The sequence below is a fragment of the Bombyx mandarina genome, chromosome 25 (assembly GCF_030267445.1).
Source record: "Bombyx mandarina strain Sakado chromosome 25, ASM3026744v2".
NCBI classification, from domain to species: Eukaryota; Metazoa; Arthropoda; class Insecta; order Lepidoptera; family Bombycidae; genus Bombyx; species Bombyx mandarina.
Window position 1 is genome coordinate 5,068,733 of NC_143231.1, and position 24,071 is coordinate 5,092,803.

At 35.6% G+C, this 24,071-nt stretch overlaps 1 protein-coding gene across 3 annotated transcripts in view; it reads right to left on the bottom strand.

Annotated features, from left to right (window-relative positions):
• The window catches only part of LOC114243892 (uncharacterized), a 404,128-nt gene that overhangs the window by 279,095 nt on the left and 100,962 nt on the right, over positions 1-24,071 (bottom strand). For all 3 annotated transcript variants that reach the window (XM_089738725.1, XM_089738726.1, XM_089738723.1), the window contains exon 2: positions 5,452-5,507. In XM_089738725.1, the coding sequence (XP_089594851.1) occupies positions 5,452-5,469 (18 nt within the window). In that variant the 5' untranslated portion in view covers positions 5,470-5,507. The remainder of the gene's footprint in view (positions 1-5,451; positions 5,508-24,071) is intronic.

Sequence of the window (24,071 nt, forward strand, 5' to 3'; positions counted from 1 at the left end):
CAAGAACAAAAGTTTGACAATAAATAGTATGCATGCGTGTGTGCGTCAAATACATGGTATGTAGTGTGTGTAATGTTTTCTTTATTGATTTAATGTATCTTTTATGCATTATTTTAAAAAAATATTAGCATTGTGCACTTCTTCTCTATATTCCCTATAAGTGTGGAAAATTTCATACTCCTCCGTCCGCGCAATTTTCGTAAAAAGGGATACAAAGTTTTTGCTTCACGTATTAATATATAGATAAACTGTTTAAAAATTAGGAATTTAGAAACTTATTTAAACAAGGACAAGAAAATGTTCCGAAAATGTAATGCAATTCTGAGAATTGTGTGACCTTGTAAAGCTTTTTTTGTCTCTTGCTGTTTCGCGAATTCCAACTCCTATTCTAGATCCAGACAGCGTTGGACAGCAACAGTTGCAGAGGACTCGATATGAAGGCCAGGACATAGCTGGGGCGCTCGACCAAAAATGGTTTTTCGAGTATCTTAAAAGATCTATTTTGTTTTTGGCGTATCTACAAATGACTATTTTGTTTTTGGCGTATCTACAAAGAACTATTTAAAACTATCCAATTAGTGTACTACCCAATTAGTAGTATCTAGGAGATTATCATATTCATTGCAAATACAGCACTATTATTGTAACCATTCATCCTAATTAATATAGCATGTGAGTACCAATTAAGTATTGTTTAACTACATCGTATATAGATGCCTTGAGTTTAGATAACGATCAGATGTCTAATGCGAACTATTGTACAAAGTTTGCTCATAACATTATTATGTTATTAGTTGGCAGACTTCGGGAAATTATGATGAAGTAAAATTAACATTGTAGTACGAATGAAGAGACGTACTGTGTTTTGTGTAATAATTTAGTTTGTATGTTGAAGGATCTCTTTATATTTGTAAAGTTATTTATATTCAGTATATTTTTTCTAATTGATATTTCATAAGTAATTAAATCACTATTTCAGTAACAAAACATTGCGACGATCCTCGAATATCAATTGAAACATAGTTGGTTCAAAAATTTACAAATTATGGTGGACGGCAATATCAAGCCACGCAGGCATCAAAAGACACCTTGCAATTATAAGATATTTAAAATAGCAATTATAATAAAAAATCATAAAGCAGTTCTAATGTCACTAGTGGGTTATAATAACGTATCTGGAGGAGACCGAAACTTCTATATTTCTTGATTCTTGAACTCATCTCCCCTTAACTTAAACAGTTCTTCTAAAGAAAGACAAAAGGTATTTATAGATTTTTCTCCGAAGATTTATTGTATTACCATAGTATGGTAGACATTTTGTTGGAATACTTGTACACGATATTTCAAAACAAATTTTAAAACACAGAAACCCATACATAGAGTGTGCAGTGTCGCTGGTTTTGCTAATAGGCATATTTTACTCATGATATAATTCACTTTGTAGAAACGGGCCCGGGGCGATTTCGGGCACACATTCGCTACTAAACGGTCTTATTCACATAGATTAGCCGTTTGGACTGCTGAATTACGTTAATTTATGTACAGCTTTGTGGTCAGAGGAATCTGCGTTGTAGTAGTATGTGTGGCTTCTCTGTAATTTGATGTAGAATCATGAGCAAATACGGGAACATGATCGCTGTCAACTTTAACTTTTTTTTTATTGCTTAGATGGTTGGACGAGCTCACAGCCCACCTGGTATTAAGTGGTTACTGGAGCCCATAGACATCTACAAATTAAATGCGCCACCCACCTTGAGATATAAGTTCTAAGGTATAGTGTATATAGACCTCTTGTGAGTCCGCGCGGTTAGGTACCACCGCCCTGCCTATTTCTGCCGTAAAGCAGTAATGCGTTTCGGTTTGAAGGGCAGGACAGCCGTTGTAACTATACTGAGATTTTAAAACTTATATCTCAAGGTGGGTGGCGCATTTACGTTGTAGATGTCTATGGGCTCCAGTAACAACTTAACACCAGGTGGGCTGTGAGCTCGTTCACCCATCTAAGCAATAAAAAAAAGTCACGACCACTTCTACTAACTACCATACTAAGCCTTAAAATGAATTCAGTTAGAGTGTCTAGGCTTAGTGATAATAAATTTAAATCTATACTAATATTATAAAGAGGAAAGATTTGTTTGTTTATTTGTTTCGAATAGGCTCCGAAACTACTAGACCGATTTGAAAAATTCTTTTTCCATTAGAAGCCGACATTGTCCCTGATGAACATAGGCTACTTTTTTAATTTTTTTTTTTTTTATATTTTTGGTTTCATGTGTGTTTTAATGTTTCCGAAGCGAAGCGAGGGCGGGTCGCTAGTAATAAATAAATAAACAAAAAACAATCACTATACATATTGTATTTACTAATTTCAAAGTGAGCCACGCTTTGTCACTCGCCAAAGCTACACTGAACTCGTCGGTCCCTCATTTGGAGCGTTAACGAATAGCGTACCACAAATTTGCGATAATTTCTGACATTCAACTTGATTACAAAGTAAAATGGCTTCAGTGCACGCTAAGTAATTTTCGATAAAGTTAATTGTACAAAATCTTTAGTATCGGTAAGTAACGTAGTTTAAAAACCAGATTAAATAATGGGGTTTGTAAGTTTAGTTAGTCAGGTTTTTTTTAAATAGAATTCTATTGATTTACAAACTATCACAATGAACATAGATAACCGTCATTAACCGACTATTACCGAACTGCATTCCGTATTCAAATGCGATGTGATTTGGAAGGCGTCCGTGCCGAAGCGTCCAACGGTAACGCCATTATGCACCTACCATTTTATTTAGACACTGCCTCTCTAAGCCAGCCTCGAAAAAGTGCAGGAAAAGTTAAAGCGTAGGTTCAAGTTAATCTGGACGCTTTATACCTGCGAGAGAACAGTGATGAGCCATTCCGCTGTTACGTACCTCAATGGCCGGCTGTTAAGCTCTGAACGAGGCCTTATGACCGAGAAAAAAATATTGCAGATAAAACAGAGAAGGGTAGTGAAGCTGTTTTATGTCCGCCTGATACGATAAAAATGAACGGAGATATATATTATCTATGGGAAATATGGACCGGCATTGGATTTTTGAGGACGGGCAAGCTTTCAATCCTTATAAGTATCGATTGAGCAAAACAAACCTTCTTACGTAAATTGGAACGAAGCCGTCAAACTGTCTTTTGACAGAATTTTTTTTTTGTCAATTTACCACTGAGGTATGAAACCTAGAATTTACACTATAAATTAAAGTTATCGGAATTTACTCCTTTAGAATCGATTTAATTTAAGGCCCAAAACGAAAAGTTGACTGGTAGTAAAATGGAGCATTAAAAAGAGCACGTTTTTCATTTAAATAGAATGATGTACTTTATTACTTAGCACTTAAACAACAAAGTGTGTTGTATTTTGTTGTCACGTCTCATCAAGTGTAAGGTTCGGAAAATGTCCACTTAATATAATAATATATACTAGAGGTCCCGCAGTAGTCGAAATTCGACTATAATTAATTGGAATTGTAAGTTTTTACACTATTATGATTGTATTTTATACTTCTATAATCACAAATTTCGCCAATTCTACTCTATAAAAAATATTAACAAAGATAAACAATATTTAATCTCAATTTGACTACAGACGTCAAGAACAAAAGTTTGACAATAAATAGTGTGCATGCGTGTGTGCGTCAAATACATGGTATGTAGTGTGTGTAATGTTTTCTTTATTGATTTAATGTATCTTTTATGCATTATTTAAAAAAAATATTAGCATTGTGCACTTCTTCTCTATATTCTCTATAAGTGTGGAAAAATTCATACTCCTCTGTCCGCGCAATTTTCGTAAAAAGGGATACAAAGTTTTTGCTTCACGTAATAATATATAGATCACACAGAGTATTATAAAGAATATAAAAATATTATTTCTCTTATTCTTTATGTATTTTTAAGACTTTTTTACTCTACTCTGTAGTGTACCCAAATTTTTCATACATAATAATATATTATGGCAGGGATTTAATATATTGCATAATAATATAATAATAATATAATAATTAACAAAATACAGCACGTATGTACCTATATATTATTTTTGTAAAATATGTACCTTAAGTAAGGTAGTAAGTAATGCATTTTTGTATGAGTTCAATATGTGTAAATGAATATGAATGAAAATATAAAAATGCTTTTAGTACGCGCTTATAAGAGGTGGGCTTATTGATGCATTTAACTATTGTGTATTCGATCAGGAATGCAATTTATTAGTAAATTCCGGTCGCGCGTCGGAATTCACAAACATTTTTTTTGTCATTTCTGTAGATGCTCAATGAGCCTCTGTTTATAAAAATATCAAGGCCTAGACTTCACAATCGTGGATCCCAACGAGGCAACCCGAGGCCCATATAATGTGGAGAGCTGTCCCACCCTTTATGATTGCTTCGCGCCAGAAATAGACAAGACAGTTGTACCTTCCCGTGCAGACACAAAATACACCACAACCAATTACTTGAAGTTATAAACTTAACTTTGGGATAAAATTCGAATAGTCTTGAACACGCTTTAAGCTCTAAAAAAGTTGGTACATTCCTACGAGATTCCAGGCGCGGCAGAGTCGCATTGCTCCCACGAACACACTTTTAGGCCACCTACGCAAATAATCATGAAAAATTTTTTATTTTATTTTAATAGGATTTACTTTAATCAGCCGTAAAAACTTGTGTTAGATTTGAATTAGTTTTCCAATAAAGCGTTGCGAACCTAACACAAACATCTTCAAATAATATTACAACGATCAGTCTCAAAGGAGAAGTTTAAAAGTATCCTGCTACGTCCTTTAGAAATATCAAATTAGGTTGCGAATCAACAAATCGGAACTTCTTAATATTGAAATTAGAAACGTAAGGAGCCGTAGTGAGGAGAGTCGTCGCTAATTAGCAAAGTGTATATAATAACGTTCACGAAATTCACGTTTGATTGAGTGCTGTTAATGAGACATCAGAACGCTTCTCTGAAATCGTCGAATTATACGCCATTATCGTTCAGACTGGAATTATTGAGTTTCATTTCACGTGACTTTATTTTGTTAAATAACATTTCGGTGGTGTTTTTTTCTTTTTGTCACGTTTTTTTATGTGTAATTGAATCTGTCAACGTTACCTTAATCAAACTTCAAGACGGCCGTGTAAAAAGGACCAATGAAAATACTGTAATATGAATTTTGTTTTTGTTTGTGTTACTAATAAAACGTTTATTTTTAGTTTTTATGCGTGTGCTCCTAATAGAACAGTCTACTGAATATACCAGTGGTAAAATCAAGTTTGTGGTTGGATTATATTGATCATTGTAAAAATAACCTTGGGCCCGCGGTCAGCTCCCAACATACGAAGACCGTCAAGTCCCGTGCCGTCAAGAGGCGTGAAGGAAAAATCATTCAAAGCCAGTCATTCTGAAAAGTGATGGTGCTTACCGAATTCACCGCCGCCATCACACATGGGCCTCGTAGTTGCTTGCTACCACCTCATTCTGTAACAATAAAAATGCTTATTAAATTTTATTGCAGACTAGCTGATCCCGCAGACTTCGTAGTGTCTCAATCGATAAATAAAAGACCTAAACGTTTGTATAAAATAAACTTAAAACAAACAAAAGAAATCCGTCCGACGGGGGACAAAAAAGGACAAGGAAAAACAAAATTGTTTGTTTTTTTTTTAATTCCGAGCATTTTCATATTTATCTGCCTTTTAAACCTTCTCTGGACTTACACAAATAATTCAAGACCAAAATTAGTCAAATCGGTTCAGCCGTTCTCGAGTTTTAGCGAGACTAACGAACAACAATTCATTTTTATATATATGGAGGATACATATTGAAAGCTGTCGGTAAAAAAATAAAGAGAAAATTATTCGTTTGACTCTCAACGCTTCACCCAATAGATAAACCCAATCCACCACGGCATTTAATTTGAAACTTTAGGCAAATTCGACAACTAAATTTTCCTAACATTTAGAATAAAATGTACAGAATGCGATTAGGATTTGAACAACAACAGATAAATCACTATATTGACCGTAAGAGTTCACTCACAGCTATTAACGTCCGCCTAGAAATGAATTAACCTAAAATATTATCACGAACGCTTTCGAAATCGGGTCGGCCTTGTTGACATCTCGTATGTGTTCTGACTCAATGCAGTCTCACAGTCTCGTCACTGATATTAGAATATATACTTTAAAACCCAGCGAATAGGAAGCAGAATTGCTTGAAGCATAAAGCAAGAAAACACGTCTCGCTAGAGTTAGAATAGAAATTCGTTGTCAGTGGGGCAAATGTCCAGCTCGATTAATAAATTGAATCAGGCGAACGTTCCGAGTACAATATGCGCACATGCTAAAATAAACGATATCATAGTAAAAGCTTTGAATGCTCACGTAGTTGTCTTTTATATTTTACTAGCGACCCGCCCTCGCTTCGCTTCGGAAACATTAAATTTTATTATTGATAGCTGAGTCTCGCGATGTTACCCGCGGTTATTGTTGTACCGCGGGTGACGCCGCGGGGTGGGGCTAGTCATAAAAAAGTACCCTTAGTTACTCGTTATATCATCAGCTACCTATCAGTGAAAGTCTCGTCAAAATCGGTCCAGCCGTTCCAGAGATTAGCCGGAACAAACAGACAAACAGACTGCATATGCATGTAGTAAAAAGCGGTTATTTGAATATTACAAACAGACACTCCAATTTTATTTATATGTATAGATTGGCTTTGAACTTGTCAAAACCTCGGATTTCTCTTAACGCGGATTTGTGAGATACTTCAATTAATGCAGTTTGATAACTATAATAGGTATTATAATGTAATTAACGTTTATTTTATAAGTAGGATTAGCGAAGAAAAAGTGTTCCTCGTTTTTAGTGTAATCACTACGATGGGTAAACCAATATTTGGTTTAAGCAACATTTTTTCGATTTTACAGGACAGCCATTTAAAGTTTAAAATTTGGAATAAATATCATAAACTTCTTCGACTATTTGAATAGGGTAAATATAAGTCAAGTTCAATTAAAAACATATAATTGTTGATGCTTATATCAAATAAAATAGACCCTTAATTACAAATTGTCGCAAATTAAGCGAAATAATAACCTTTCACCCTACGACTAGATTTTGACCCAAAACAATCTCTACACTTAGAAGTATTATTACGCCGGTAAGAGTAACGCCATCTATCGCCGAATAGCAGAAACGAATAACATAGAAACTAGTAACATCGAGAATGCTCGAAAAGTACAACGCCATATATTGTCAAATAGCGGAAACACATCGAAAATATTCGACTTGTGAGGTATGTTCTTGATAATTTTAGGGATGTCGTATCGACTATAAAAGCGTTGCAGGGATGACACGACGTCAGTCAGTAATCGGATCTATTCGAAGTGAAGCAGCGAACGGATTACCTGAAGCGAAGCGGAAAAAATGAACTGCGAATTTTAAAGTGTTCTTTAAGTGTTTTAAGTATTCTAAGTGTTAATACAGTTTTAATTAGTACTTCGGTAGCATTTTTATTTATCCCGAACTCCAGCGCGTAGCATTATTATGATTCGAAACTGAATTGAAATAATTAAGTATGTAACATAACTAAAAATCGTGCCATTTAAATTTATAACCATGTTCCAAATTCCCAACTATTAACTAAAAACGACAGGAGATAAACCGTCACTGGCCATACGTACGTGGTAGTGAGGTTCGCGACGGATAGTCCAACCCTCCGAAATAGTCGTAAAACTCCCGAAAACTGCCCCCTTAATTAGTGCCGCAACTATTTCCACGCTTTTCGAGCGTTCTGTTTCATTAAAATTTTATACTTAGTGTTTTATGAAACACTAGGGATTACTAGTACACAAGGGCTCTACCATAGTATCATGTGACCTGATATTGGTTTGTCTGTTTTTGACGGCTCTTCTATTGATAAGTGCTTCATAACGTAAAAGCCACTTTGAGAGCTAGTAACCTCCGTTGAGTTGTACAACAAAGTTGAGTTTTTTTTTATATTGCCCTTGTAGGCAGACGACCATAGGGTCCACCTGATGGTGAGTGGTTACCGTCACCCATGGATTTCAGCAATGCCAGGGGCAGAGCCAAGCCGCTGCCTACCGCGCAGGTCTACGTCTCGGCGGAAACAGGTTATTTTACTAAAGTAAAGTTTTACAGTTACTTACTACTAAGCTACTTCTTAAGATGGAAAACAATTGAAATTACGTTGTTTTCGAATGTATGAAGTAATAATTTTCAGAGTACTTTTATAACAACGAGCAGTTTACGCGTGAAGTTAAAGAGCAGTCGGTAAAAAGCTCAAAAATAGTACAATGAGTTTCATTTATTTCGGAATTTTTTTTTTCTTTTTCCGAATTTCATGAGGTCTCGTTCAGCTTCCAATGATTGCGGTCACACGCGCCGTTTGTACAAACTCAATTAACTTTATGGCGAAATTTATGTAGCGCGGTTAATTTTAAAAAATTAACAAAAAGAAATTGGTAAGTACTTGCAACGGGAGCGCCAGGCTTATTGGTTTTGAATTTTAAAATCTTAGTTTTAATCTATTCTCTCTAGACAAATCTAATGATTAGTAAACCCTATTGACTGTACTAGGATCCGGATTGAATTTCCAATAGAAATCACTGTACTTTAGAAAAAAAAATCGTTTCGAGGTCTGAATGTGTATTTTCTTCTCTCGTGTTTAATTCCGATACGTATAACTACGTTGAACGTGAGAGATATGTTTGTTTAAAATAAATTATGGATTGTGTGCTAGGAAATCAGAAACAGACTTACCGATCAAAGACCATCATAGTATTGAAGATACAAACAGTGGAAGAATATATCAAAATGATTACATGCGAAAAAGACCACAGTAAAAATATGTTTGAAATCGTCGTGGCCTAAAGGATAAGACGTCCGGTGCATTCGTATCGAGTGATGTACCAATTTTTCTAATGAAATACGTACTTAACAAATGTTCACGATTGACTTCCACGGTGAAGGAATAACATCGTGCAATAAAAATCAAACCCGCAAAATTATAATTTGCGTAATTATTGGTGATAGGACCTTTTGTGAGTCCGCACGGGTAGGTACCACCGCCCTGCCTATTTCTGCCGTGAAGCAGTAATGCGTTTCGGTTTGAAGGGTGGGTCAGCCGTTGTGACTATACTGAGACCTTAGAACTATATCTCAAGGTGTGTGGCGCATTTACGTTGTAGATGTATATGGGCTCCAGTAACCACTTAACACCAGGTGGGCTGTGAGCTCGTCCACACATCTAAGCAATAAAAAAATAAAAAAATATGTTTCGGGAGCATTGATACCTAATACCCGTTCCACCTCAGTCCGCCCCCAACAATAAGTTCTCATTGCCCTCCGATCTAATTCTTGCCACGTTTCAGATACCCATTTGTGTCATACAAAACGTATGTCTATTTATGTGTATTTTACATTCGAACGATAAAACCCCAAGAGTTTGGTCACGTTCCGTTGGGGGAATCGCGTTACGTCTTTGTTTTATGTTTAAAGTTCTACCAAGAATTATTCGTGTAACTAATTTAGTTTACGGGGTACGTTACTTTGTTGTGAATTGTTATGTTTACATTTTGTTATGTTTACATTTAAATCTTATATCAAGTTAATTGTCTCAACGTTGAGTAGGTGTTAAAGGTAGAGTATTTTGTGATTTACTCAACCTTAGCGGATTGCTGTGAGGTCTTTTAAGCAAGCATGAGACAAAACGTTATTTCAATGCTTGCGAAAGACAGAATGAAAATCTGTTTTTTTTTTTTCGAGGTAAAAATGTTACTTCGTATATTTTCCCTGTCTTCGTCAGTACGTTCTTATTATATTCCGTATATAAAATACAGATAATCTGAATAGAATTTATTATACAATAACTTTTCTGTGTCGCTACAGGGTACCGCTAAAGGCTTTAACATCTTGAGGTAATCGTAAACAGGCAAACCAACTCAACTAATGTTATTTAAAGTGCTATCAAGGTCAATAGTTAACACGATGTTCTTTAGGCTGCAACAAAGTTAGTCGTGGCCTAAAGGATAAGACGCCCGGTACTCGTGTCGATACGACTAAGCCTCCGTTGAAATACCACAGGATTTAATTGCAATTTTATCACTGGTGGTAGGACCTCTTGGGAGTCCGCACGGGTAGGTACCACCACCCCGCCTATTTCCGCCGTGAAGCAGTAATGCGTTTCGGTTTGAAGGGTGGGGCAGCCGTTGTAACTATACTGAGACCTTAGAACTTATATCTCGAGGTGGGTGGCGCATTTACGTTGTAGATGTCTATGGTCTCCAGTAACCACTTAACACCAGGTGGTCTGTGAGCTCGTCCATCCATCTAAGCAATAAAAAAAAAATTAATTGCAAAAGAAATATTAATGAAGCACTCACCACTTAACAAGCGTTCACATATGACTTTAAAATGAAGTTTCTGTAAAAACAATTAAAATAACATTCGATGCTGCTCGCCAAAAATACAGTTAGTTAGTTATACGATCGTATCAGCGTAGTACAATAGCGGCAAATTTTATGCAAAAACGTTATCTAAATACATTTTTTATGATAATGCGCGAAGGGACGATCCGTACGGGACCGGGACGGGTTAAAAATTCATTTATTACCCGTGATCCGTGCCAAGAGCAGAACGTGGAACGTGGAATGATTGATAAGATGTCACAGTCGCAGTCGAGTCGTTCACTAGATTGTATTTAAAGATAAAACGTATCTTGAATGAATTTCTCCTTTGCCGTTTCAATGATCTTACACGCATATGCTCTTTATTGCTGCAGTATACGTAGCCAATTGGGTTCACCGTTGCTCATCTTGAAACAAAAGGTTGAGAAGTCTTAATAGGAGCAATAAAAAGAAAACATATACTGTTTTTGTTCGAGTACATTTTCACAGAGGCCTTAAAACCAATACCAATTTTACCACTGATTCGGAATGCAGTTTTACCATTGAGAAGAATCAAGTAACTCAGGGCTTACCTTTTTCTTTCCTTCTTTCACCTTGATCGTAATATGACTTTTCCAAACGCCACATCATAATTTTTTGCTCTTTTTGTTCGAGACTCTCTTAAAAACTACGTTATCTCTATTTCCCGAGAACCGCGATATTGTCGTAAACAAAGAAACGTTAAGAGTACAGTCGTAAAGTGAAAAGAAATTCAAGCCGACATAATTTTCTGATCCTCTTAATATAAACAAACAAATAAAAGAGCTCTTAAATTTCATTAAAAAATGTTACGAAATAAAGACGAAAGACCGCGTGTTACGAGAACGCCCATCATTTTTATCACTTTGCCTGAAAACTTTAATAATGTTGCGACACAAGGTAACGCCTTTGAATTATGAGCTTTATATGCACGGGGTGCTTTTTAATTTGGTCACGATCCTTCTGCGGGGTTCGCCGTACCCGACCCATGAGAATGTCTCGTTTGGATTTATTAAAGATTTTATCATGTAAAATATTTAAGCATCTTCCGAATGTTGAATCCGAAATTTTTGTATTGTTTATTAGGTACTGTTTGTGTGGATATTAATATTATAAATTATGTTGTGGACTTTGATTACATAAATTTACTAGCCGTAGTCGCCCGCTTCGCTGGGCATTTAAAATTAACATTATTATTTATTGTCATTATTATTAGGGAGTCCAACACTCATATAAATATTAGCCTATCCATTAAATACATGTATTTTCTACATGGATACCAAGTTTCAAGTCAATCGGATGCATGGTTCAGTAGTTATAACGGAACATCCGTAAACCCACACTGTAGACTTATATATTAGTATAGATTATTATATACTTATGTCAGATGTTTTATGCGCAAATAAGAACACACCCGTAAAACTTTTGAACTAATGTTTATTTGAACTTAAAATATAACTATATAAATAAATATAAAATATAATAGAGCGCCGAGTATATTTTTTACAGTACTATTGGTTGAAGGCCACACCACAGGCCACACTTAGCTGAGACTTCTGGGAAATATATGAGACACCTTTTTCTTAACTACCCGCATGGTAAGCTTATAATACGGCTGCTGCTACCGTACGAATTGTCAACTCAATCGGATAAATAGCACATAAAAGCAGAGGAAACATCGCTACAAGGTATTTTTAACAGCAAAAATCCATATTGCTTCATATTGGTTCAAAATCCGTATTGTACATAAAGTAGTAATAAAGAAAATAATGCTTCAAATTCAAATGTAATCTTACCGAGAAAAAACCACATATAATGGCCGTACAGGGTGTTTTTTTTTACCCTCGAAATACCTAGTTTGGATGACGACAGCATAATATTACTCACCTTACCTTTCAATCGCTTTCAACGAAACCCTTTGTCATTTTTGGTACATTACTCAACCCTCTGTATAAACACAACAGAATTTGTAAAAATAACAAGTGCCTCGTCAAACAGAAGCACGAGTGAAAATACCGAAATCCATTAATAAAATTGAATTAGTGAGCGGCACTGGACAATAGTCCCACACTCGATGGACAAAACGAAGTAATCCTTAAAAAGAACCGAAAACCATACCCGTTCACTCTTGTATGACAAAGCCACTTTGGATTATTTGGGATTATCAAAACGTCTGGTTGGCTACAAGTGTTTTTTTTTTGTTTTTGCTCTGCGAATTTTACGTGCCTACTTTATTAAATTCAATATGCTCCGTTCTTTTACGCTGATTTTGAGTAAGAAGAAAATAAGTAGTTACTCTTGCATTGTTTTTTTTTTGCATTTTCGTGCTCAAGGCTTCGGACGTATCCCGCAAATTGATGTTTTTCGGGACGAACTGTCGGTTTATGAGTTTGTACTTGTAAGTACACTATGTATATTTGATTTGTGTACCAATTTCTCTTTTCTTGACCTACTGGTTTTATTATTTACTTATAACTGTTTATAGCTTAAGATTTTGAAATGTATACTAAAAAAAACAACTTTTCTAATTCTCACAGAAACTCCGTTTTGTTTTATTGCCCTTGTAGGCAGACGAGCATGCGGCCCACCTGACGGTGAGTGGTTATCGTCGCTTATAGACGTCAGCAATGCCGGAAACAGAGCGAATCCGCTGCCTACCGTTTAATACTCTCCACAAGCCTCGTTTGAAGAAGGACATGTCATAGCGCTCGGGAAACATCGTTACGAATTTACGTAACGAATATTCAAATATTCACTTTTCAAATATATTTTTTACTGGTGGTAGGACCTCTTGTGAGTCCGCGCGGGTAGGTACCACCACCTTACCTATTTCTGCCGTGAAGCAGTAATGCGTTTCGGTCTGAAGGGTAGGGCAGCCGTTGTAACTATACTGAGACCTTATATCTCAAGGTGGATGGCGCATTTACGTTGTAGATGTATATGGGCTTCAGTAACCACTTAACACCGGTTGGGCTGTGAGCTCGTCCAGCCATCTAAGCAATAAAAAATAGAAAATAAAATAACAAAAATTAATTAACTTTGAGTATTGCATTTCAACAATATTCGTAACAAGGCACTCGGCGTTCGTTTGAGACATTGTTTCTCAATTTTCCGGTAGATCGCGGATCATTTCCGTATCGCGCACCCGTGTGTAGGTACTGACATAAAAGTTCTCATTACCGGGGTCGAGGCCGTCGAAGCGTCAGTGAAACTCTACTGGGTGCTCTGTTTATTTGAAAATAAAACAGTGTTTTACGACAGTGCCTCGCTGTTTTGTAGCGCACTTCACAAAAGACGGCCAGTAAGCGTGTGCTGCTGCCTTTTGCAGATTATTTGCACTCAATTCTATTTGTTGTTGTGTAAATGTTAAGGAAATTTGTAGCATGTTTGTAATATTTGCAGCGTGGGCTACATCTAGATACATTTATGTATTGTGCAATTTTTTTTATTTATGTCATTTACTGCAGATTTTGCAACCATATTACATTCATTAACAATAACATTTGACATAGAATACCAAAATGAAATAAAAACAATAACAACAACTTCGGAATAAAATAATAATAAAACAAAAAATAAAAATTAATATCAAAACTACTTTAACCTAAAAGCTGGTTTGGATCTGGATGGATTGAGCAGTCCAGATCTATCCGCGAGGTAAACAACCGCAGGTAGCTATTGCGACTTATACTAATTATACGTGTTATAATTGTAAATCAATACCCACACACACATTTGTAGCAAAGTTTAATTCTTTTACTATTTCTGTCAACGTATCAAACTGTATCATGCCAATTAATCTATCCTCCAATAATTCATCAATCTTGATACTTGCTTAGTCAAAAAACACACCGTAGTTGGTTTTTACCCCTGTCTGCACCCTCCCCTCTACATCCTCCCCCTCTCTGTGTCAAAACGTGATGTCTGAAGGTGAAGCTCGGGTTTTTGCGAGGCCACGATTTCTCCTACATTATTACTGGGCTGAACTTTGAGTGTCAGCGCTTCGTAGCGATTGCTGGCGTTTTTGCTAATGCGGGACATCATTCTCTTTTTATTTTTCGAAGAGCCCGTTTTGTTTTTGGCATCGACATTGTTTTTCGGGGTCGATTTGTAGGTTGTTGAACTTTTCATTAGATAGGTTAAATGCTTAGGACATATAAAAGAGATGCGTGCTTTTATTGTTAGTGCATAAGATTATAGCACATTTCATTGCATATAGTAGGTTGTTTTATCAAATGTTTTCTTTATACGACTAAATCTTAAAGGACCGTACACTTGCATTCCATAAATTGTTAAAATTATTTACACATATTTTACAACTTCTGAGGCACATATAACAAACATTTTATAGTATAAATCAACGAAAATATTATCATTCTCCTGCCCTTCTCCCAGCCAACTGGGGTCGGCACCACATGTTTTCCTTGCATACTCCTCTATCATATACCATTTCTTCGCTCACTCTATTCTTATACATATCGTCTTTCACGCAATCCATCCATTTTTCTTAGCTCTACCTCTTCCTCTGATTCCAAAGCCTGACCAAAGTCAAAACAACCTCGGCTCAAGGTCAACAATAGCATTTCCAAGGAGGGTTAAAGTCGTCAGGCAGGCAGTTGGTCATAAAAAAATTGCCAAAACTTAGAGTTTCATGAGAACAAGAAAAAATCAACGGAAAATCATCTTTTTTTTCTTCACCTCATCCCACTAGGTAGGATCGGCACATCTAATTTTTCTCTTCCATTCTCTTCTATCAGCCGTCAGCTCAACACCCACTCCTCTCTCTATCTCTCATATCTTCATTCGCACACTCCATCCATATCTTCTTCGGTCGACCTCTTCGTCTCCCTTTACCTTGCTCTACAATTTCCATACAATATCTCCTATCAAATGCATCTTCTCTCAACGAAAATATAAATAAATAAATAAAATATAAAAAGATGGCAACCGATTTCTTAATAGAAATTTATCAATTACGTAGCGTAAGTATTGACGTTAGCAAGATGTCTCAATATTTAGAGTGACAATAATTTTAGTAATAATGTCGTCTGTGCCACATACCGACGCTCGTCTCTGCCGACGCTAATCTATTTACGAGGGAACTTTTTACACGTAGTTTCGTTTTTTTTTTTCACATTGTTATTCATTCGTCACGTTTACCTTGAAAATCGAACGATAATTTTCTCCCACCTAATTTTCGTGTAAGTCCTAATCTCATTCAAAGTACTAGTGATTGGTTATAGGGCAATCACGTAGGTGTGGGTAGCCATACTGCTTCCTGAATTTCTATTGTGAAGCAATGACGCATCCTTCGGTTTGAAGGAATTGAAAATTGAGCCTTCGTGTTCGAGTTCAAGATCGTTGACGACATTGAGTTTATGATGTTTATGGACTCCACCAAGTAATACCATTTGAACTGCGAACCATTGAATATAGTTAAAAATGTGAATTATTAATACGTGAAGCAAAAACTTTGTATCCCTTTTTACGAAAATTGCGCGGACGGAGGAGTATGAAATTTTCCACACTTATAGAGAATATGGAGAAGAAGTGCACAACGCTAATATTCTTTTAAACTAATGCATAAAATATACATTAAATCGATAAAGAAAACATTACACACACTACGTACCATGTATTTGACGCAACACGCATGCATACCATTTATTGTCAAGCTTTTGTTGTTGATGTCTGTTGTCAAATTGAGAATAGATTAAATATTATTTGTCTTTGTTAATATTTTTTATAGTGTAGTCTTGGCGAAATTTGTGATTATAGAAGTATAAAATACAATCATAATAGTGTACAAACTTACAATTCCAATTAATTATAGTCGAATTTCGACTACTACGGGACCTCTAGTGTGAACTATTTCACAAATTAGCATGTTCGTTCTGTTAACTCAAAAGTTAACTCAAATTTGTATGGAGTTGGAAAAGCTTCCCTCGGTTTGCCGCTAGGGGCGCTGTTCCAACTCCATACAGATTTAAGTTAACTTTTACGCGATCGACAAGTTAAAAAACTCGCATTAAGCACACGGTTAATTTGAGATCAGTCATTTTAACACATGACGATTTTTAGAACATAATTGCGGCGTTACGTTACGTGCTATTTTCGTATTGTTACGTGGTTACGTCGTTTGTCATGACGCGTTGTCAAACGAAGCCAAGAGTGTATTCTAAATGATACTGTAAGCGTGAAAAGAATGCAATATTGTATTGTTTCTGAATTTGCTACTATACTATTATACGTTTTCGTAGATGCGTATCTTCATTTTTCAATTGATGCAATTTGAAACGCAAGTAACGAAGCTGTTTGAGTTATTTTATTTACTTACTTTAGGGTTTCAGGTTTGAACGCGTAATAATTATGACTTATTAAGCGCTTAGCATCTGTGAAAATGCACAAGTGTAGAAAAAAATAATTTCATGTCAGTCTCAAATAAATCAACTGCATCTCATTCAACTCTATATAGTTTAAGAAAAAAATGTAGATACGTATATTATAACTAAAAATTTTAAATAATTCGGCACTGGCAACAATGGCTTCATAACAAGCCGATTGCCATACTGGAAAAAGAAGACGAAAAAATTAATTTCACTATATTATCAGTCAAGTCCATTTGAAGACTCCCTAATTCTGTTACTGCACAACAAAACTGATGTTACTATAGTCTCACAGCTCTTTATGCGATCTTGAGATATATGCTTAAAGTTTTATTTGAAATAATTATATCTTTATTTTTCGCAACAATGAAATAACACTTTTTTTAAACATATTATTATCCGCAACACGCTTCGTCAGATTATAGAAACAGAGTTATCAGCAACATGCTTCGTCAAAAAGTACAATACTTACTTTCAGCTGCAAGCGTCGTCATAATTGAAATAATGTCTTACTCCTCAAAACATAATATGTACATCAAACGAAGCAACAGATTGACATGATTTTTTTGAAAGTGACAGTTTTAGGTCAGACGTGTGACTTAGGCCAAACTTTATCCCGAAAAAACATCTCACGTGAAACGATTTTATTAGCTTCACGAAAATTAGGTGACATTTGGGAAAAAACTAATTGGCAATATTCCTTGAACCCATGCCCCAAACCGCGTATAACAGCTAATCTCTATATATTATATAAAAGTGAATTGCCGTTCGTTAGTCTCGCTAAAACTCGAGAACGGCTGGACCGATTTGGCTAATTTTGGTCTTGAATTATTCGTGGAAGTCCAGGGAAGGTTTAAAAGGTGAGAAAATGTAAAAAAGCTCGGAATTATATAAAAACAAACAATTTTGTTTTTCCTTTGATGTGTCCCCTTGATGTGTCTTTTATTTATCGATTGAGGCACTACGAAGTCTGCCGGGTCAGCTAGCGATCTATAAAAATGAGTTAACACAAGTGTTGAACTCATTTAACGTAATATTTAGAATTATAGTTCGGAAAATCGCGGTAGTCAATTCGAAAATCTCCTAAAATCACCTATAGTATACAAAGGAAAACTAGTCGTTTTACGTAATGACATAACGCAACATAACAGCGGCATAAGTCTCGTCAAACGTTATTCTAGTGTCGTTACGTTGTTTGTCGCGACACGACTTCGTGTTTGTCGAACGAAGCCAAGAATGTAATCCGAATAATGTGCCCGTAAGTGATGTAGCAGCGTAAGAAAACAAGACATTCGTATTTTTATATGTTTATTTGTTTGTACGGAAGACATGAATAATGCGATCGCAATAAAAGTTTTCGAATTAAAGAATAGCTTTCGAATTTCACGGATGCCCGACGACAGCGTTATACAATGGCAAAGGACTTTGTATTAAAAGTATATTATGTTTTTTTTTCTTTAAATTAAAATATATTTATGCCACATCTAAAAGATATCTAACTGTTAGAAATTATAGGTTTAGAATAAATTTGTAAGCAATCGAATAAATAATTTCGTGAAGCAGGTAATGATAGAAGTATTCTTGTTTTATGATAAAATAGTAGAATCTGGTATGTATAGATATTGAAAAAAATTATGACAAAAATGGCGCTAAATAAAGATTAAAATATGTGCAGTTTTTTTTTTTAAATTAAATTCTGTGTATTTTTCTTTATTCATGCTAGCGCATGTACTGATATTTGCATTACGATTTTACGCACAAATTCAAAACGGATTTTCATGTAATTTTCACGAGTACAGAGAGATTAATTTGGAGCAAAACGTAGGAATTTTGAATTTTACCTTTCTACTTTTAAATTTTTTATAAAAAAAAACTATTGTCATACTACTCTGTTAAGAAAGTACTGAGAAAACATCATTAACCACTGGAACTCGATCAACGATGCGATAATATGTAGTAATAATAATAATAATAATATAACTTTTCATTTAACATCACATGAACAGAGTAAGCTTAAAAAACAAATAATAGACGGTGACATAAATCGGCGGCCTTATCGCTCAAAGCGATCTCTTCCAGGCAACCTTGCAGGGAGAGGGATAAGCAAACTGGACGGTGCTATAACTTAATAAACTTACATAAAAATATATACTTATATACACATGTGAAAAACAAATACAATATAAGATAGACTTACATACGATTAAATACAAATATTTAAAATTGTTAACATTAATTCTACGCCTTTAACGAGTATGATTCAAAAAATACTAATTGTACCATGTTTGCCTTCTCATTTAACTTTACATGTTTACGGATCAGTTTGTTTTATTTGTAAATTATATGTCTCATTAAACACGGTAATATGCTCGTTAATTTTACACTCGATAAGCAATAGCAACACACGTTACTCAGAACTTAAAATGTTTTATTTTAAATCATACACATCACGTTAATTTTGTACGCTAGCAAATAATTGAGTTGCTTTATAAAGTAAGTATCGTTTAATGTACTATGTTCGTTGACTTATATCACGACTCATTTCCTAAGTAATGAACAGATTAATTAATAATTGTGTGATTTTATTGAAAACTTACATAGTAATATTACTTAATTCGGCACTGGCAATAATGGCTTCAAAACAAGCCGATTGCCATACTGGAAAAAGAAGACGAAAAAATTAATTTCACTATATTATCAGTCAAGTCCATTTGAAGACTCCCTAAGTCTGTTACTGCACAGCAAAACTGATGTTACTATAGTCTCACAGCTCTTCGTGCGATCTTGAGATATATGTTTAAAGTTTTATTTGAAATAATGTCTTACTCCGCAAAACATAACATGAACATCAAACAACGCAACAGATTGACATGATTTTTTTGAAAGTGACAGTTTTACCTAGGCGGCACTGAAAATTTCGGGAATTAACGAAGTGACACAACATTACTATTTAAAAATGTATTTATTGCTTTCGAAGTATTCTCCGCGAAATTTGACACATTTTTCCATACGATGGAACCAATCATTGAAGCAACCATTCCATTCAGAAGTTGGGGTCTCCAAAATGGCCGTTTTGTAGGCGTCCACAGCTTCTTCAGGTGATGAAAATCTCTGTCCACGCAATTTATTCTTTATTTTAGGGAAAGTATAGAAATCATTAGGGCTTAGGTCTGTACTGTACGGCGGATGGTCTAATAATTCTATGTTTTCTTGCTCTAAAAACTCTTTTGTTCTGTGCGCGGTGTGAGAACTCGCATTGTCGTGATGGAGTATGATGCGGCGGTTGCAGTTCTCTTTACGGAGTTCAGAAACGACCTGTGGCAAACAAATGCTAGCATACCATTCTGCATTAACCGTTCTTTGTCCCTCAAGAGGAATAGTCGTAACATGGCCGGTTTTGGAGACAAACCTGGCCACCATTTTTTTTGCAACACTCCGTGAACAAACAATTTTTGTTGGCTTTAACTCATTTTCGAACACCCAAACTCGTGACTGGTTTTTTGTTTCTGGTTCGTACCCGTATATCCAGGATTCGTCACCTGATACAATGTTGTATACAGCATGTGAGGATCCTGCGTGGAATCTTTCGAGAGTTCTGACGCACCAAGTAACGCGAGCCGCTTTATGCTCTTCACAAAGCGAATGCGGTATCCATCGGGAAAACAACTTTTTTACACCTAATTGTTCATGCAAGATTATTTGTATTTGACTCATGCCAATGTCTAAAGTTGCCTGAATTTCGAGGTTCCATTCATTCAATTCCATTTTCTCAACGACTAAACAAGTTTGACAAACCCTCGTGACAAGACCGAGAATCTTTTTTTAAATAAATAAATGGTATTCGATTTTTAAAACCAAGGAGTTTTCAATTAAAAAGATTTTAATATGACAGGAACAGTAGAAATATTCCATATATACTTTTAGTGCAGCCCTCGTAGGTAGATGTGTGACTTAGGCCAAACTTTATCTCGAAAAAACATCTCACGTGAAGCGATTTTATTATCTTTAGGAAAATTAGGTGACATTTGGGATAAAACTATTTATTTTTTATTGCTTAGATGGGTGGACGAGCTCACAGCCCACCTGGTGTTAAGTGGTTACTGGAGCCCATAGACATCTACAACGTAAATGTGCCACCCACCTTGAGACATAAGTTCTAAGGCCTCGGGTATAGTTACAACGGTTGCCCCACCTTTCAAACCGAAACGCGTTACTGCTTCACGGCAGAAATAAGCAGGGTGGTGGTACCTACCCGCGCGGATTCTCAACTACCGCCAGTAAGAGGTCCTACCACCAGTCCACCAGTAAATTAATTAGTTTTAATCAAAACGTTCTTAAGAAATTACTGTAACTTTTCAAGACGACTTATCTAGTTCAGAAATGTTCAAAGTATCAAGCGAAATGAAAACGACTGAATAAATTACATCAAAACTCAGCTGCTGTTAAATGTGTTTTGACATAAAAACTACAAAGCTTTTCCGTACGCAAATTCTCTTTATACCGCCACAGAAAGAAACGAAATACGGAGGTTCTAATGAAAAACATCTTTATGAGAATGTAATAGGGAAGTGAGCTGATAAATAATCTAATTACTGACTTTGATGTCTGTGTAAGGGAGGTTTCCGTTTGCCTTCTCGTGCATTTCAATGAGAAACCAAATAGGGAATTATTTGAATGTATTCATTTCGTAAAATTCTAAATCTTCGTCATTATAAGAAGTTTATAAGGGAGTAGCATTCAAGTTGTGCATTCTGACAAATTCTTAACATCAAATGACGAGCTCTGTTCTACCTTTCTATTAAAATATTTTATGGTTTTGGGTTACATCCAACTTCTTACAAGCACTTACAAATTTAACTGCTTAAATTTGTTCTTACGTGTGACAGATATTTTATGAATAAGAATTCCTGAAATGGTTGATACAAAGTTACAAAACTACACATAAATATACGTGTAAAATCATTAGCGTAAAACGTAGATCCGACAATGTTGTGCTCGAAAATTCCAAACATTAAATTTGATTAAAAAATAAATTAAAATCCCAATGTCATTTTTATCAATTAACTAGCTGACCCGGCAGACTTCGTAGTGCCTCAATCGATAAATAAAAGACCTAAACTTTTTTATAAAATAAACTTAAAACAAACAAAAGGAATCCGTCCGACGGGGGGACATCAAAGGAAAACAAAATTGTTATTTTTATTTGATTCCGAACATTTTCATATTTATCTACCTTTTAAACCTTCTCTGGATTTTCACAAATAATTCAAGACCAAAATTAGCTAAATCGGTCCAGCCGTTCTCGAGTTTTAGCGAGACTAACGAACAGCAATTCATTTTTATATAATAATACTAGCTGACCCGGCAAACATTGTTTTGCCATATATAATATTTCTAGGGAATTTCTAATGTAGAAAAAAATCTAACTTATTGTAAGTGTGTAAGGATGTGGTAAATGAGTGAAAGAGGTATGTAGTGCTGTGAACGATGAGGGAATATAACTAGTCAGGTCATAAGTATTGTCACACAGTAAAAACTTTTCTTTTAGAATGCTGGCCACAAAAAAGTTTATTGAATTCGAATTTCGAATTTAAAAACAAAAAATTTAAAAACAAAAATTTGTTTTTAAAAATTCTAAAAGTTTTTAAAAACAAACTTTTAGAATTTTACTCATTTTTAAATATGGAGTGGACGCTTAAAGAAGACCGTGTTGCAGTTGTTGCGTTGCATCGTTGCGGTTACGCGCTAATTCAAATTTTTAACATACTGAAAATTTTTAATATAACCAAAAGATTCGTTTATCGTACCATCAAACGATACAATGAAGACTCTAGTGTAGATGACAGGTCAAGAAGTGGTCGCCCTCGGTCTGTTAGGACTCCAGCAGTGATAAAAGCTGTGAAGGCGCGAATTCAAAGAAATCCCAAACGTAAGCAGAAACTGTTGGCCCTTCAGATGGGGTTAAGCAGAACCACGGTGAAAAGGGTGTTAAATGAAGACTTAGGGCTTCGGGCATATCGAAGAAAAACAGGACATCGTTTGAATGCTCGTCTAATGGACCTGAGACTGAAGAGATGCCGCGCTTTGTTGAAGCGGTACGCGGGAAAAAAATATCGGTTTCTTCTTCGGATGAAATTCTTTTTTCGGATGAAAAAATTTTTACCGTAGAAGAGAGCTACAACAAACAAAATGATAAGGTGTACGCACACAGTAGTGAAGAAGCGAGCAACCGTATTCCGCGTGTCCAACGAGGTCATTTTCCATCCTCGCTCATGGTATGGTTGGGAGTTTCTTATTGGGGCTTAACAGAGGTACATTTTTGTGAGAAAGGTGTAAAAACGAATGCAGTTGTGTATCAAAATACAGTCCTGACGAACCTTGTGGAACCTGTTTCTCATACCATGTTCAATAACAGGCACTGGGTATTCCAACAAGATTCGGCGCCAACTCATAGAGCGAAGAGCACACAAGACTGGCTGGCGGCGCGTGAAATCGACTTCATCCGGCACGAAGACTGGCCCTCCTTCAGTCCAGATTTGAATCCGTTAGATTACAAGATATGGCAACACTTGGAGGAAAAGGCGTGCTCAAAGCCTCATCCCAATTTGGAGTCACTCAAGACATCCTTGATTAAGGCAGCCGCCGATATTGACATGGACCTCGTTCGTGCTGCGATAGACGACTGGCCGCGCAGATTGAAGGCCTGTATTCAAAATCACGGAGGTCATTTTGAATAAACTTTAGTGTCATAAGAATCTATGTTTTGTTAAGTTCATTTTGGTATATGAATGGTTACATAATGAATAAACTTGTTTCAATTATTTTACATTAAACATGTGACAGAATTTATGACCTGACTAGGTATAATAAAAATAACAAAACCTCATTCAACCACATAATACCTCATTATAACAAAAAAATAAGTCCAAATAAAAAAAATATGTTAGGGGTGGACAACCCTAATCACTTAGGGGTATGAAAAATAGATAGTAGCTGATTCTCAGGCTTACTGAATATGCATAAAAAATTTCATGAGAATCGGTCAAGCGGTTTCGTAGGAGTATGGGAACGAACATTGTGACACGAGAATTTTATGTATTAGATGTAGATTGGGCCGCATCCCTAAAAAAGTCATGACATAAATGCGTTTATAGTTAATGCCTAAACAACCTTTTAATGTCCAGAGCTTAATGTAACCTTACACCAAAT